Genomic DNA, 18,000 nt, shown 5'->3' on the forward strand with positions numbered 1-18,000 from the left:
GAGCAATTAGTTTATATTACTGTTGTTGTATTACTACATGAATGAGTTGGTCAGTTGTGAACATTTGACATTATGGCAGCACAGTGCTTTCCCACACTTTCACCAGAAGAGGTCCTCATCGAGCTCTGATTTAGAAAGCTTTGAGTAACGAACCTTTTTCCGATACAATTGGGTCGAGCGCTTCACTGGTTCAGAAAGCTTCATTTCACCATAACTAAGCAACACTTTATCAGTGGAAGGAACAAACTGTGTTGAATAAATGCTCTCTTTAGCCAAAAATGTCTTCTCTGTCATTGTCCACCCTGTCACAAATCCCTCCTTGACAGGGTGGACAAATTGTAATTGACACTTTATTTATTAAATATTTTACTGTTAATTAGTGAATGTTTTTATGTTATAACACTTATACACACACACACATACTGTCCCATATATGCGATACATGAGAGGACAAGACAAACCTTTTGGCAATATCTGTCTCAGTCTAAATAAAGGATATCCTTTTAAAGTCTATATAATGAAGCTCATTGACTGTTTAAAATAAAACTACAGCCCTGAGTATTTGTACATTTATGTGAACATCTGTAATCTAATTATTTACCTTATTCGAAAAAAAAAAAACATTTCCTTCACTCCTCCAATATAAAGATTTACATTCATTAGCAAATTTAATTTGAAGGACAATAAGTGTTTATTTTCCCATTCATTTGCATATTGATAAAAGCTAATTGATAACAGAAGAGGTGGCATGGTGGCTCAGTGGTTTGCAGTATTGGTGAAAACAGAAGCTGAGTTCTTAAACGTTTACAATCCTTTTATATGAACCCTTTAATATTTCTTGTTGTACCTGTTGTTGTTTTTTTCTCCATATTTAGTTCACTAAATAAAGCCTTTTTCCATCCTGTCATGCCAATGTCCACCCTGTCAAATTGTTTTCCACCATCATGTTCAAGTTTTAGGAAAATTAACAAATAGTTTATAACCTCAGCAAAACATTTTGTGTGATTTATTAATTAACCAGGGCCAGTTAATATTATTTGAAAGTTTGGCAAAATATTTTAGATCTTGGGTTTTATTTTGAAAAGAATGTGCAACGATTGCATATTTTATTTGGAAATCAATGTTTTGTCCATTATTATAAATAGACTTTTTCCATAATCTATTAAGTTGGGTTGGTAAAAGGACACATGACCTTTCTGAAAATATACATTTAATAATCACACTGCAATGAAGATATAGCCTACTTTTTACTTTGAATTTGTCCATGACAGGGTTTACACAATTTGAGGTTTGTTTACTGTTTTCTGCTTGCAGATTATTTGTAAATAGTGCAGCTTGACCAACATTCATTTCTTACAGCCTAAGGTCTAATTAATGCAACAACTAATTACAGTCTAAGGTCTAATTAATACAACAACTATTTGGTGAAATTAAAAATCCTAAACTTTTTATTTTTTATTATGAAGTCTCAAAGGCACTTTATAGTGATTATAACCCTAAAAACGTTTTTCAATGTTGTCTTAAAATCCACTTTAAACACTAAATATCTGTGTCTGTGTGTGTGTGTGTGTGAGAGAGAGAGAGAGAGAGAGAGAGTGTGTGTGTGTATAGTTAAAAACGAGGGGAAATGTATCAGTAAGTCATGACAGCAACAGTAAGGGGCAAAAAAGCTAAACAAAAGAAAGGACTTTTATTTTGCCCGTTGCGTGTGACGTCATAAGGCTGCGCCGCTCTTGCTCTGGATTCTGCTGGAGAAAGGTTTGTTTTAAAACGTTTAAATAAATATAAAGCGATTGATTAAAGTTTCAGGTTTTCATTCGATGCTAAATTATGTATGCATTATGTATTTTGACCCTTTATACAACGAAGTACTATTTTACTTAAAGTAATGAGGGCTATTGTTTGAATAAAGCAACAGAAATGTGAGTAATAACTGTTTACTATAGGTTTCATTTATTACATAGCGTAATGTCATTCCATTCTAAGTAAACATCACTATATAAGACATGGAGTATTAGTTTTAATCAGCTCATGTTTCTTGCTTGTAGTTGACTCCCATATAAAGAAACTGCTGAAGCAAGTGTTGAAGAGAAGTTATTTTGTTTCTGTTCATTGTTTTGTTAATTTTAAACAGGATAAAGTGTCCAAACACAGAGAAAAACTCCTGCTGAAGCGACTGATCTCCACACTGTTATAAAGATGGCGTTTATTAAAGAGGAGAGTGAAGATGTGAAGATTGAAGAAACATTCACAGTCAAACAGGAAGATCTGCAGGAACAAACAGGTTGGTTTTCATTCTCAAAGACCAACTCAGTCATTTGATCCTCATTCAGATATATTTTAATAATAAGAATACTAAATTAAATCCATCTTGCAGCCCTGAGTGTGCTGCCTAGTTCTCCTAAATGCACATAAGCACTCATTGAAAGACAGAATGAGTTTCTTTTCTGTTACTTGTTCTCATTTATTTTGTCATTCTTTTATGTATAAATCACTGAAAAATTGTACATTTTCTCAATCAGGAGCAAACACATTGGCCAGGACCACAGACATGTTAAAAAGTTTACCTTGGATTATAACGTATCTGCCATTTTTAATTAAACACATTTGACTCCAAAACAAACTGTACATTCTTATGTATGAGTACAGCAACGCCCCTACTTTGCTATTGAAGTTAGAATAATATATTTGTGTATAGCCTCCTCTATTAAGTTTAGAATAGTCTTTTTTCAACAGATGTGTCTCCTGTAAATATACAATATCAGATTTTAACTTAAGATATGCGAACACCTTGTTTCGTTTCACTTGGTGATTTAGCCCCCGCACATTTCAACTGGTAAAGTTTGTCTTTACTCCACCCATGTTATGGAGGGCTGTCGAAAACATTTATCAGAAACATACGAAAGTTATCTGTGGGTTTTGTATGTAGGGGGGTGTGGGGGAGAGAGAGGAAAGAAAAAAAAGAGAGCGAAAAAAGAAAAAAGTGTGATCGCACATACACTTATAAAGATGAAACAACACAATATTGAAACTTTGTGTGTAAACTTGCACACACATCCAGCTTCTCCCATTCTTAGCTAGCTGACCATGTGGGACCTCGCATATAATAAAACAAAACAATTTGAACAGGTCTTGATGTTTTACTACAAAGCTACCCCATTATTGACTAAATATACTTTAAAACTAGACAACATGTGCTATAGTGGTCATTTAAAAGTTAACCGGAGAGTGACATTAACATTTGTATTGTTTTTGACAGCCCAGTGTACTGTCGTGATTGCCTTCTTTTCTATGGCTGTCTTCAAAATATCCTTTTTTTTCCCGAAAAAGTAGTGGCATCGAATCTTGAGAGTGGCGGTTCCTTGTTGTCCACTGGTTTGCTGCATAGAGTGTGGTGTGCTCGGTCTAGAAGTGGAGTCTTCTCAATGTTAAGGGTATCTTTCAGGAGGCCGGCTACAAATTCCGTCACTTGTCTGCCGTGCTCCCATCCTTCTTTATCTCCTGAAATGTGGAGATTTAAGCGGCGAGACCTCTCCTCAAGATCCTCGATTCAGTCTCTTAGCAGGGCCAGCTCCTCAAATCAAATCACTTTTATTGTCACATCATCAGCAGCACGTGTGATATGATGAATGAAACGCTGAAGTGCTGGCTCCAGACAGTACAAAATACATATAGTGCAAATACAACGACTGTGCAAAATACAGACAAAACAACAACAAAAAAAAAACAGGACAATGTAAAATTGACAACGATATGTACAATGAATAGGTGACCTCATAGTTGTAGGCAGTATTGTTTCAAGTATGGATTGGTTAAAGTGCAGTGCATGCTACATATTGATGGTGTGCAGTGAGGGGTATGGAAGAGTCTGTGGGGTGTGTAAAGTGTTCATCAGCCTGATAGTCTGAGGGAAGAAGCTTTCCTTCAGCCGGCTGGTGCGTGACCGGATGCTGCAGAACAGTCTGCCTGAGGGTAGCAGAGAGAAAAGTCTATGGCTTGGGTGGCTGGAGTCGCTGATGATTCTCTTGGCTTTCCTCATGCACTGCCTGGTGTAGATGTCCTGGAGGGAGGGAAGCTCACCTCCTACTACGCGTCCAGCAGTTCGCACAATCCTTTGTAGGCCTTTGCGATTGCTGCTGGTGCTATTTCCATACCAGGTGGTGATACAGCCAGACAGGATGCTCTCCACAGTGCAGGTGTAGAATGAGTGGAGGATGTGGAGGCGTCTTGCCATCTTGATAAGAAGCTTTTTCACGAAACTCTCTTTTTACGCTAGTAAGAGAGTCGGAGTATCCACCCAACAAAGACTCCAGACCAGTCACTTGCTCTTCCGCTGCTTCCACTCTGGTGTTAATGTGCTTCAATAGCTTGAAGCACCACACTGTTATCACTCGCTAGAGGCGTCTCTTTCTTAGATGCAGCTTGCTCTTCTGGGTTAGCATTAGCATGGTGGCTAGTAGCGGTTTCCGCCTTCCTACAGTTGCTTAGGTTTTTATTCATCCTGATTCAAGTTGAGTAATGCTTATTTTCCAGTATAGGTAGGTTTAAGATAACAGTATTTAGGATCAGAGCAATATTAAATGAAATTTTGAGTTTTACTTAACAACGCGGTTGAGGGCGTCGACGAACTCTGTCGACTGCAAGATGAAGGCTTTCGGCAGCTGACTCCATGCCAGCGAGATAAATCGGTAAGGTCATCTTTGGTGATGCACTCGTTCACAGACATCGCAAGCACTTCAGTAACAAGACGGTGATCTTTGCTCCGTTGCTTTAATAGGTACTTGCGCTTTTTGTTTCTCACAGCCAGTTGTAAAGTTTACATTGCTCGTCTCGACCTGGTTTCTCTACTCGTTTCCGCGCACTGCAACAGTTCAAGGCCCCATTTACACGTTTTGCTATGGTTACACTATCTGTCCACACTACGCCGAGTACCGAAAACGGAGTGTTATGGAAACGCTGGAGAGGCCGTTTTCATTTTAAAACACTGCTGCTCCATTTCAGTGTGGATGGGGGAAAACGGAGACATCTGAAAACAGAGGCGGGGCAGCAGACGTTCGCCTCTCTGAAGTTCAGACTTAGCAATTTTGTTATGGAAAACAGACTCCTGAGGACATGTCGGTTAATCTCAAAAGGAAAAAGTGTATTTTATAACCTTATTTAAATCATCCTGTATATGTACGTTGTATATCTTAACAAAAAAATGAAAACATGATTTAAGGAACTACTATTTTCGTTTTGATATTAACAACTTAACAGACAGCAGAAATGTTGAGGCGTTGTGCAGCATATATGAGTGTCATCTTCACTGTATGCATATTTATAACAAAACAGAGCCTATAACATAAATGTCTCCTTTTAGTCTCATTGAAACATACCCTCTTTTGCTGTATATCAGTTTTAATAATCAACAATGGCCATTATAAAAGTATAATGTACAATAAGTCTATACATTTATAGAAAATAAAGGAAAGCAATAAGTTATTATACAGCATGTACATGATTACATTAATTATTAACTTATTGTACTGGCCTCACTAAGGCTGGCTGCTTAGTTATCCAGTCAGGATCCATCCTTTTCCCATCCTTTATTTCTTTTTACTTGTAAAAACTGTGAAACACAAATAAATAGCTTTTACATTCACATAACTCTTGCACAGTATGCTTTATCTTTAAGCAGCCACGTCAACTCAATGAATTCTGTTGACATTAACAATCAATTATACAAACTAATAACATTCTTGGGCAGAAAACCCATTGTATTAATGTAATCATACAACAAAAATAACACTTACAGGGTATTGCCCTCTTTAAACATCACTTTTAGCACGTTTTGCTCGTCGAAAGAAGCTGCTGAATAACCTTCCATGCCACATGTCTTTGCTGAACTAAAATGAAACCAAAACCCAAAACTTAAGGCAATAACTTCAGCTACCAACATCAACCACTAGATGTCGCCTTAACGCCATAGAAACATATCTATTATGAAAAACATACATTGCCGTCCAGTCAATACTATCAACTGTGTTTATGGTTTTCTTAGACCATAAGACTTATCTTTGCGCTCAGCCATAAAACACGTTACCTGAGAACAAGTAATAGATTCAAAAGAGCAAGGTCAGGGAATATGTGGTTAGATATAGACAGCAAGATGAATTAAATATCACGTTTAGCAAATATAGTGAGATTAGATCCAGCGGTAGATTCTTGATTAACAATCTGACGAGCACAGCTCTCATCTGGGTAGATATGCTGCAGCGCATGCCAGAGGGTGTGTGTGTGGTCACGTGATGTGCGTTTTCACCGTTTTAATGTAGACGGAGAGCTGTTCAGAAACGCTGGGTGAAATGCTAGTGTGGACGCGGATCGTATTCATTCTAAAACACCATTTAAAAAACTAAAACGTAGTAGTGTAAACAGGGCCCAAATCTCTTCCGCACACCACATAATGCTGACCTCTTCAACTCCTCCTCTTCCTTTATACTCTCACCCATTTTCTTTTTGCCATCCCATGGGTGAAGACTGACTAAACAATGTTGACTGTCATCACAGAAAACACCAACAATTATAAATGCTGAAAGGCTTTGCAATCAAAAAATGTTGTTATAATAGAGGCCAATGGAGAAAAAACAGCCAAGAATATAACGAAAAGGGAGTAACTTTGCCCAGAGTTTGTGTGATCTGATTTATTTTACATTTAATGTGTATCAAAATTATAGTGTGTGTAGCCAATGTTTCCAGTGTCTTTTTACTTTTCAGCTCTTGTTGAGTTTTTAAGAATTAATGTTTTGTTTGGTTAATTATTATTACTATTATTTCAGACCTAATTGAAGAGAATGAGGGGAGTAAAGAGGAGGATCATCATGTCAAAATTGAGGAAAAAACTAATTTACAGACTAATGGTATTTTGAAAAGAAGAGACAAGAAACATTTCACCTGCACTCAGTGTGGAAAGAGTTTTGGAAGAAAAGGTGATCTTAAGATTCACATGAGGATTCACACTGGAGAGAAACCATTCACATGCACTCAGTGTGGGAAAAGTTTTACCCGCTCATCACACCTTAATCTACATATGAGGATCCACACTGGAGAGAAACCATTCACATGCCCTCAGTGTGGGAAGAGTTTTTACTGCTCATCACACCTTAATCAACACATGAGGATCCACACTGGAGAGAAACCATTCACATGCCCTCAGTGTGGGAAGAGTTTCAGCTACTCATCATCCCTTAATCTACACATGAGGATCCACACTGGAGAGAAACCATTCACATGCACTCAGTGTGGGAGGAGTTTCAGATGCTCATCACACCTTAATGAACACATGATGATACACACTGGAGAGAAACCATTCACATGCGCTCAGTGTGGGAAGAGTTTCAGCCAACCATCATCCCTTAATCAACACACGAGGATCCACACTAGACAGAAACAATTTACTTGCACTTAAGTCATGGTCACACTGGACTTTTATCCCCATAGGCTTTCATTCATGCACGCGGGAATGCATCAGACCGTAACGCAAGTTTGTGCGTCAAGTTTCACAGTTCATTGCCTTGCAAAGTTCAAGCTTGGTGAACTCTGACCTGTGAAATCGCACCACTTGATTGTGTGAGACCAATCGTAGATCAAAACATGACCTCTCTGGATAGAAATGAAAAGTATGGAATAATCGCTCACTTTTTTTAATGTCTAATTATCTAGACGCACAAAAAAATATCAATTTGCTAAAATATTATTAAAATGTTACAAATTGCATCCAAACACATCTACAGCTAGCCCAAAAGGTTGATCACATGACAAATAAGTCATAAATAGAATACTATGAAGGAGAAAATAATAATTCAATGTTAATTGTTTAATTACTCTTTTGTCTATAGGTATTTTTGTCTTTTTACTCCGCTCATCTCTTCAAATCAGTCACATATGATCTTAACCAATGTACCGACAGGAGCCATGATTAGTTCACCTTTCGAGTCTTCTGGTTCTTGAGTTGTTCGTTCATCACGTGACGGCATGTAAAGAGACATGACTCGAAAAATGAACAGAACTAATCTCTTTCTGGCTCTAAATGCATTTAGATTGGCTAGGATGCAAATTATTGGCTAGGCTTTAGTCTTTCATTTGGTGAATGTACAACTCAAACCTGATAGAGGACTTAAAAAAATGAACTAATCTTCTCCCGCACTACACAACGTGTTCCCCTTCGGGTGGTGTACTCCTATGATATTAGTGGATTTGATTTTAGGAAAATCCACGAATTGGGAGGATTTGGTTCAGAAGCCGCTTGTCTGAAAGAGTATTGAACGGGCCAATGAATGCTAATGAATTGGCAGCGTAAGCTTGCGCAGGTGTGCTTCATTGCCAATTAACCCAGCATATAAGCACACGTGGAGCAAGCAGACGACATCCTTTTCGCTTCAGAGATTTTTCGGATCGAGTCGATGAGGGTTCCTCCTGCTGTGATCCAGCGATTCTGAACGAACGGGAGCATTCTCCCGGTCCAGAGTGTGTACACGCAGCGGCAGACGGTCGTGCTGGGTTTCTCCCTTGCCTGGCGTTCTTTGTGTCCAGTCCTCCAGAGGGGTGTGTATAAAGTTGCAACTTCACAAAGAGAGCAACACAATCGTGCAGTACATTCTATCAGGATGGCGGTCCGACTGTGCGTTTCTGGATGCGGTGGTTTTCTGTCCTCAGATGATGGGCACGGGCACTGCATTGCATGCCTGGTGGGTCCAGCAAGTTAATGTGGTGCTCGCGGGCAGTTCATGTCGTCATTGCGATGCCATGACTGTTGCGCAGTAAAGATCACGGCTAGCCTTTGCAAAAGGGCAAACCACCCCAGTTGTCCCCTGCTCTGCAGCGGGCACTCAGGCAGATCTCAGGATTTCAGCGAGAGATAATCCGTCGCCCGCGGTTCGCGGACTTAGCGTCCCTTCGGCTCGTGGGCATCCGCATACTCAATTTCTCGACGACTGGCTGATTTTTGCACACTCTCGGAGCAATTGATTATGCACAGAGACAAAGTGCCCCGGCACTTCCACCTGTTGGGGTTTCAGGTCAACCGAGAAAAGAGCAAACTCGCCCCCATGCAGAGGATCTCTTCTCTCGTGCTGGAGCTGGACTCAGTCACCATGGCTGTGCGCCTCTCCGGAGAGCGCGCTCAGCTGATGCTGTACTGTCTGAGTGAGCTCAACAGCAAAAGAGTGGTCCCACTGAAACTATTTCAGAGGCTCCTGGGACATATGGCATCCGCAACCACTTCACGCCGCTTGGATTACTCCATATGAGACCACTCCAGCACTGGCGTCACGATCGAGTCCCCAGACGCGCATGGCACACGCAGGCACCTAGTCCCTGTTACTGCGCTGTGTCGCCACGCCCTCAGCCCTGGGAGCGACCCCTCTTTCCTACAGGCCTGAGTGCCTTTAGGACAGGCGTCCAGTCTTGTTGTCATTTCAACAGATGCCTCCAACACGGGCTGAGGGGCTGTGTGTTGCGGGCATGCAGCTGCGGACCTGTGGAAAGGAACCCAGTTGCATTGGCATATCGCCTGGAGCTCTTGGCAGTGTTCCTCGTTCTCCACCGTTTTTTTTCGTCCTGACCAGCACGGCGGCGGTGGCATATATCAACCGCTTGGGGGGTATTCGCTCTCGCCGCATGTCTCAGCTTGCCCGCCGTCTGCTCCTCTGGAGTCATCCGCGGCTGAAATCGCAGCCGATGCGCTCTCACGGCGGCCTTTATGTCCTGGAGAATGGAGAATCCACCCCGAGTCTGTTCAGCTGATATGGGCGCGATTCGGGGAAGCCCAGATCGATCTGTTGCTTCCTCCGAGATCGCTCATTGCCAGTTGTTTTTTTTGTCAGAGCTCTCCCTCCTCGCGATGGCCCTCCCCTGGCAGCTCCTACTCTCTCAGGGACAGGGCCCATCGGGCACCCTCGCCGATCTTTGGAACCTCCGGGTGGTCCTTAGACGCTAGGAAGACTTAGGTAACCTACCGATTGCGGTGGCTAATACTGTCACTCGGGCTAGAGCCCCCTCCCCGAGCGCGCCTATGCCCTGAAGTGGAGTCTATTCACTGAATGGTGCGTCTCTCGCTGAGAAGACCCCCGTAATTTGCCAGATCAGCGTTGTGCTTTCTTTATGCCAAGAGAAGCTGGAGAGCAGGCTGTCGCCCTCCACACTCAAGGTTATGTGGCTGCCATCTCCGCTCTCATGACGCGGTGGCTGGCAGCACCGTGGGAACACATAACCTCATCATCCGGTTCCTCAGGGGCGCTAGGTGAATTTTTCCACCCCGCCCCCCTCTCATGCCCTCTTAGAGATCCCTTCGATCTTCGACTCTCTGCTGGTTGCGTTGATATCGATTACTTTTTCGGTCAGTGACTCGTGCCTGTAATTGGGCTGGCTTCTCTCACGTCCTGAGACCCCACCCGCGATATGTGCCCAAGGTTCCTACCACTCCGTTTATAACCAGGTAGTGAGCCTGCAAGCGCTGCCCTCGGAGGAGGCAGACCCAGCCCTTTCTTTTTTTTGTCCAGTTCGCGCCTCATGGATTTATCTGGACCGCTCTCTGAGTTTAGATCATCCAAGGAGCTCTTCGTCTGTTATGGCGGTCGGCAGCAGGGAAGTGCCGTATTGAAACTAAGATTCCCACTGGATTGTGGATGCCATTCTCTCGCTTCAGAGCCGAGGTGAGCCGTGTCCCCCGAGAGTGCGTGCGCACTCCACTCGGAGCATTGCATCCTCTTGGGCGTGTGCACGCGGCGCCTCTCTAACAGACATCTGTAGAGCTGTGGGCTGGGCGACACCCAACACATTTGCAAGGTTTTACAATCTGCGAGTGGAGCCGGTTTCCTCAAGGGTATTAGGTAACCCTTGGTGATTGAGGAAACAACTCGGTGAAGGTGTTAAAACACGCTTGCTGCACCATTCTCCCTAACTCGGAGATATGTGCGCCTTTTTATCTGTCAGTAAAGTTCCCCGTCAGGTGAGCCCTGCATATTCCTCTGAGGCCTACAGCACTGACTCAGCAGAGGAGTCACTTGCTGGCCCACTATGTTGCTGGCCCGCTATGCGTGATCCCCTTTAGGTGATCCCATATGCCTATTCTGCTACGGTTCAGTCCCCCCTCTCGGGTGGACCCGTGTCTTCCCTCTCTGCTAACCACCTTCTTATTCGCACTCCCCCTTCTTAGGGCTAGTCCATGTGTAATTTGCCATCTTATCTCCCCCATTGGGTGCGGATGGTCTCCGCAGCGTCCCTATCGTATGCGTATTTTCCTATCGTATTTCCTAGAATTATCTAGACGCTCGAGACTGCCAAAAAAATATACCTAAATCCGTAAAACTTTCTTTGAAGTGGGATAAGTTAGGGACAGGGACACGTTGGAGGACCTCGCCTCCCATGGTGTGGGTGTGTCATGCTTGCTTGACTATCCTCTCATCGAAGGCGTTAGTAAGGTGCAGTCATTATGGCGTTTTCCATAGTTCTCCCAATTCGTGGATTTTCCTAAAATCAAATCCACTAATAGCATTGGAGTTCCCCACCCGAAGGGGAACGCTCAGGTTACGGAAGTAACCCTCGTTCCCCGAGGAGGGGAATGGAAATGCTATTTACCATCGCCATAATGACTGTCCCTTAGCTGTTAGCAAAGGATCTTCAGCTTAAAAAGGATGGCGTCTGCTTGCTCCACGTGTGCTTATATGCTGGGTTAATTGGCAATGAAGCACCCCTGTGCAAGCTTAGGCTGCCAATTCATTGGCATTCATTGAACCGAATACTCCCAACTCGTGGATTTTCCTAAAATCAAATCCACTAATAGGATTGGAGTTCGCCTCCTCGGTGAACGAGGGTTACTTCCGTAATCTGAGCATTCATGCACGTTGAATGAATGAATGAATCACTTAGTTCATTCGAGTCATTCTTTCATTTGTCACATAACGTGAAAGAAAGCATAAGAAATAAGTTATTTAATAAATCAAATTGTCTTTGTGAACCATTTTGTAACATGATGCTGCAGGCATTAAAAACTTAAACACTGTTTAAATGTTGTTTATTGTTTTATTATTTTTTTTCCAGAAAAGCTTTATAACAAAACAGATTACTTTAAATCACTATAACAAAAAACAATCAAAAGAAAAACAAAATAGTGCACATCAAGCTAGGCTTTTTACTAAATAAAATCAAGTAAACTTTAAATTAAATAACACGTATGTGCCTTTAAAGCTTTATATCAACTCTTCCCAATAGATGTTTTTTATGAAACAGCAATTTAAGTGAAATATAATACAGATAAAAAATGCAAAAGCCACAGAGCCTAATTAGCTTAACAAATAGGCTTTCGATAGGCTGAGAATGATTCTTCTTTCTGATGATTTGAAGCGGTTCTTTTGTCTTTACTTGTTGGTCACAGGATAATAGCTTCTGCTAAATGAGTAAATGCAAATGCAATCATTCTTTCTACAAATATAAGACCAGTACATAAAGTCTGCATAAAAAAACATTATTAAACAAAAATGCGGTATAAGTGAACCAATTACAAATCACTAGTAATTGTAGAATTTGATTAATTTATCATAAAGCCTAGCTTAGTGTTTGTTTTCTGATAGCAAGGCAGCAAATAGACAAAACAATACATATATATATATATATATATATATATATATATATATATATATATATATATATATATATATATATATATATTAGTGCTGTCAATCGATTAAAAAAATTAACTAATTAATAGCCCTTTTAAAAAAAAATACTCTTGATTAGTAGCGATTAATTGCACTTAAGATTTAAGACTTGTAATTTTGCCATTTCGAATGTAAAATTAATGTAAACGCAAGACAAATACTATTGAAATTCAAAATATAATTCATTATTAGAATTTTTGTTTAACTTGTAACACAGATTTCTTCACGTAAACAACATATCCACAATAAACCATCAAGATCCTGGCTTGACAGACATATTTATTACAGAAATAAAAGCACAGGCATGTTAATGCCATTTGAATTTCAAAACGATCAATGCCAATAAAGAAAACATTGATTTCCATGTTGGATTCTATGTGAACTGCAAAAAAAAAAAGCCAAAATACAAGTATTACAGATATGGAAAATAATAATAATAATAATAATAATAATAATAATAAAGTATTGAATACAAACAATTGCACTCACTGCAGGGCTGGACTGGGATAAAAAAAATCGGCCCTGGCATTTTGGGCCAGAGCAGCTCACTACATCGATCAAAATGCTCCTCATCTGTGCAGGCCCTTGAATATGTTTACCAATTCCCATTCTATAAAAGCACAAAAGCCATATATAAGAAATAACGAGAGTTGACAAATTAAAAACTTAACTTTTTAAAAATTATTATATAAAATTATAATCCACACTGGAAATGAGGGTGCCTGTGTGTTTTGAGGGAGTCTAATAAATAATGAACATAACAAAAACTGCCTGCTGACGTACACAGTTAATGTTGATTAATAAAACAAAGATAAATAACAAAAGCAATGTGTCAGAGACCCTAAAAAATGTTTAACTCAACAATCAAACATTGCTAAAAGATTTTACATTGTCAATCAAATGAACTTAAACAATTGAAAAATACAACAAATATTTGTTTCTGCCCGAACTATAAAACTAAATGTAAAAAAAAAGTTGCTTAATTTGCAAATTAGTTTGGTCATGTATAAATATAATTCTAACCATATTGTATAAATATTATTGTCACTATAAGCCTACATCATGCTGACAATCAAAAACACAATGTCATGATATCTCATGCGACTGTCTTCTGACCGAGTGCATCTTAAAATACATGACTGACACTCCTCATAGAGCTTGAGAAGCAGACATTCTTTATCATTTGTAAAATAAAGACTTGCAGATTAAGGAAACAGCATAGTAGGAAGTTGCCGTGGGCCATGGTGTAGATTAAAAGTAAAAAAAAAGTATATTTAGGCTATATGGACTAGATTGGTAACTAGATAGAATAGATAGGAATACATTGATCTGTGCTCCGCTGCAGAGCGCAGACGCGAAAGTCAAATGCCTGCTCTCCGCTTTTGCTCTCCCTCGGACCCGCGCGTAAGAAACAGGCGTGACTATCGACTATTCTGACAAATACACACCAACGTTACACAGAGCCCAACATGGAAGTTTGTGATTGGGTCAGCCCAATGTCAATAAAGAAAAGAACCAATGGGCTGCGGATTATGTCACACGGCCGCTCTGTCCGGAAAAGAAATATCTTACTTTCAGAGCATGACAGCTCAAAGGATTGTCAATCACTTAAAGAGAAAAACATGACAATCTGCTAAGTGTTTTATGGGCCGATCAGATCATAAGAAGATGATCAGCCCGGCCCAAAAAGTACGTCGACCCAGCGGGAAACTGCCTGGTCTGCCCCTGGCTACAACAGGAAAAAAAAAAAAACTTTGTTAATTGCGTAAATTTTTTTAAGCGCGTTAATTATTTCAAATTAATCACATGCGTTAACGCTTTAATTTTGACAGCACTAATATATATATATATATATATATATATATATATATATATATATATATATATATATATATATAGCCGAATCAAAATCAATAAGAGGAAATAAAATAATTTTAAAAATAGTACCCTTGGTTGTTGCAACTGAGCCTAATGTGTTTCTATTCTGGTTCTGCTAAAACTATTTAAAAAAAAAAACTAAACAATAAAAAACAGTAAGTGAACAATATTAATTATTATTAACATTATTATTATTTTTTAGGCCTACAGTAGCTCTGAAACAATCATGCAAACCAGATGCTGCTCGCAAATGGCTATCTTTGCTCAGCATCAGGCACACAACAGCAAGATGCAACCAAACTAACTTTTATGATCAATTATGTAAGAAACTCTGAAAACTGGACTGACATGGTTGCTATTTACTATAACTTCTATCTTAAGTGGCTTTGACACAATTTACATTGTAAAAGCATTAGATAAATAAAGATGAAGTGAATCTGCTTAAATGTGTACACATTAATGGACCAAACATAATATGATCTGATTTATTTTACATTTAATGTGCATCAAAGTTACAGTGTGTGTAGCCAATGTTTCCTGTGTCTTTTCACTTTTTAGCTTTTGATGAGAGTCTTTAAGACTTAATGAAAACTAACTTTTATTTATTTATTTCAGACCTAATTGAAGAGAATGAGGGGAGTATAAAGGAGGAACATCATGTCAAAATTGAGGAAAAAGCTAATTTACAGACTGATGGTATTGTAAAAAGAAGAGACAAGAATTGTTTCACCTGCACCTGCACTCAGTGTAAAAAGAGTTTGACAAGCAAAAGCAAACTTAAGATTCAGAAACCATTAACATGCACTCAATGTGGGAAAAGTTTCAGCCAATCATCACACCTTAATCAACACATGATGATCCACACTGGAGAGAAACCATTCACATGCACTCAGTGTGGGAAGAGTTTCAGCCAATCATCATCCCTTAATCGACACAGAAGGATCCACACTGGAGAGAAACCATTCACATGCACTCAATGCAGGAAGAGTTTTAACTGCTCTTTACACCTTAATCTACACATGAGGATCCACACTGGAGAGAAACCATTCAAATGCAGTCAGTGTGGGAAGAGTTTCAGCCAATCATCACAACTTAATAGGCACATGATGATCCACACTGGAGAGAAACCATTCACCTGCACTCAGTGTGGGAAGAGTTTTACCTGCTCATCAGACCTTAATAAACACAAGAGGATTCACACTGGAGAGAAACCATTCACATGCACACAGTGTGGGAAGAGTTTTAACCGCTCATCAAACCTTAATCAACACATGAGGATCCACACTGGAGAGAAACCATTCACATGCACTCAGTGTAGGAAGAGTTTCAGCCACTCATCATCCCTTAATCAACACATGAGGATACACACTGGAGAGAAACCATTCACATGCACTCAGTGTGGGAAGAGTTTTAGCAAATTATCATCTATTAATAAACACATGATTAGCCACACTGGAGAGATACCATTCACTTGCACTTAGGCCGCAGTCACACTGGACTTTTCTTCCCATAGACTTCTATTCATATGCATGCAAATGTGTTAGACCGCAAACGCAAGCTCATGCATCAAGTTTCACAATTTACTGCGTTGCAAATTTTAAGGTTGGTGAACTCTGACCTGCGAAAATGCATCATTTGACTGTGTGAGACCAATCTAAGATCAAAACATGACCTTTCTGGACAGAAATGTAAAATATGGATCAATCGCTCACTTTTCAATGTCTAATCATCTTGTTTAAATCCGCCCCTTTTCGCAGCGCCATACAACAGAATTTTACATGCTTAAACTCCAGTTCAAGCACAGCTTCTATCTGGGAAGAGTTCCAGCACCTCATCATACCTTATTAACAAATGAAAACCCACACTGGAGAGAAACCATTCACATGCACTTGTAACACTTCCCAGAATGCAGTAATGAACTCACACTGGGCTGTTGCACAATTAAGATGATTGTTTTATTCTGAAAAACATAAATTAATTGTTTTAGTAGCGGCATTTGTGTTTTGGATGCATCAACTCTCACTCTCTAATTCTCTCGAGACTTTGCATATGTATCAAACAGTACTATTTTTAAAATTACATTAGTATTATGTATTCAGTACACATTACTTTGAACAGCAACTTAATAAACAACATCCGTGACCTCACATGAAGCCATGCTACACGTGCATAACATGGTGAATTTAAACATATACATGCTTCACTCACTTCTTCACACATGCTGGGAACTATAACCATACAAAACATTAACACACTTATTCTCTCATATTTCTCACCAGCTTACCTGAAAAACATGAATTATTTGATTTAATAGTGGCACTTGTGTTTAGCATGCATCGACTCTCACTCTCTAATTCTCTCGAGATTTAGTGAGTTCCGTATTGCACCTCACCACATTACTCTACCGCCACCTGCTGGCGTAATCTAAAACTGCACTCTTTTATCACGATATCTAGCCAGTGTCAGAAGCAATCTGGTGCTAAATCCTTCTGATTTACATTTTCTTTGTAATGCAATATATTTACTCATTGCGTTACACACTCAGTGTGGGAAGAGTTTCAAACGATCAGCAAACCTTAATGAACACATGAAGATCCACACTGCTGTGAAAGAGTATATGTGCTTGAGTGTGAGAAGACCTTTTATTACATTTCCGAAATTGAAACTGCACCAGACGATTCACACTGTGACAAGAGGTTTAATCAGTTAACACATTTAAAAACTGAAGAGGATTCACACTGGAGAGAAACCGTGCAGATCTGATCAGTGTCTACAAAGTTTCGTTAATTCAGCACATATTAAGAAACACATAGACAAAAAGTTTCACACATGACATGAATGCAGCAAAACATTTTCTCATGTGCACAGGATGTTTCATGTCTAAATAATGTTTGAAAAGGCTGAGTGACGCTATACTGTTTTCCAACACTCCTACACTGCAGTAGGTGGGGTTGTAAATGTGTTGTGCTTCTCGCGTTTTAACGTAAACACAATGATGGCGGCTGAGAAAAGAACAGTTTCATAAACATCTGGCAAACAGTATCTCTGCATCTTAGTTTCTTTGCAAGTGATTGTACAGGTCCGGATATATCTGTTCTCTACTCTCCAGTGTATTCATGTAGCTAGTGTTTTGCATGTTCTCTGTCTGACTACCTGAATAAGAAACAAATCACTTAGAAGACACTGCACATCAAAGAAGGTGAAGCTCCAGGATGGTTAGTTTGCTGTATTGCCTCAAGTTTAGAAACCCCATTCAATTGTCCTATGTTGCAGCTTTTATTAGTACAGTTTCTTTACTTTTAGGTTCAAGATTCTTTCTAGTTTACTACATTTACTTTTTTTGAGTAGAATACAAAATTGATGAATATTGTATGATTTAGGCAGAGCGACAGGTATTGGGTTTTACAATATTAATACACTGTGTAAT

General features: G+C 39.8%; 2 protein-coding genes across 7 annotated transcripts in view; both read left to right on the forward strand.

Annotated features, from left to right (window-relative positions):
* Positions 1-18,000, forward strand: part of LOC137489472 (uncharacterized) — a 204,240-nt gene that overhangs the window by 75,461 nt on the left and 110,779 nt on the right. The gene's annotated exons all lie outside the window — the stretch shown is intronic.
* On the forward strand, positions 1,709-17,825 carry LOC137489913 (uncharacterized). 4 transcript variants are annotated; one of them, XM_088650046.1, is made up of 4 exons: positions 1,709-1,758; positions 2,135-2,284; positions 6,819-7,658; positions 15,189-17,825. In XM_088650046.1, exons 3-4 carry the CDS (start codon positions 7,652-7,654, stop codon positions 16,052-16,054), a joined length of 873 nt encoding a protein of 290 aa, XP_088506172.1. In that variant the 5' UTR covers positions 1,709-1,758; positions 2,135-2,284; positions 6,819-7,651; the 3' UTR covers positions 16,055-17,825. The 4 variants fall into 4 exon arrangements, with proteins under 4 accessions (XP_088506172.1, XP_087105444.1, XP_087105442.1 ...); XM_087249318.1 differs by lacking the exon at positions 6,819-7,658 and having other exon boundaries at positions 15,189-15,803; positions 15,971-17,825; XM_087249316.1 differs by lacking the exon at positions 6,819-7,658.

This window comes from Danio rerio, chromosome 4 (assembly GCF_052040795.2).
Source record: "Danio rerio strain M-AB ecotype USA chromosome 4, GRCz13ab, whole genome shotgun sequence".
Classification (NCBI taxonomy): Eukaryota; Metazoa; Chordata; class Actinopteri; order Cypriniformes; family Danionidae; genus Danio; species Danio rerio.

What these genes read in the sequence shown, in the direction of transcription:
- LOC137489913 (XM_087249316.1), top strand. Translation starts at nt 2,200, where the DNA reads ATGGCGTTTATTAAAGAGGAGAGTGAAGATGTGAAGATTGAAGAAACA. An exon ending in AGATCTGCAGGAACAAACAG is followed by an intron (nt 2,285 to 15,188) that starts GTTGGTTTTCAT and finishes TATTTATTTCAG; the next exon opens with ACCTAATTGAAGAGAATGAG.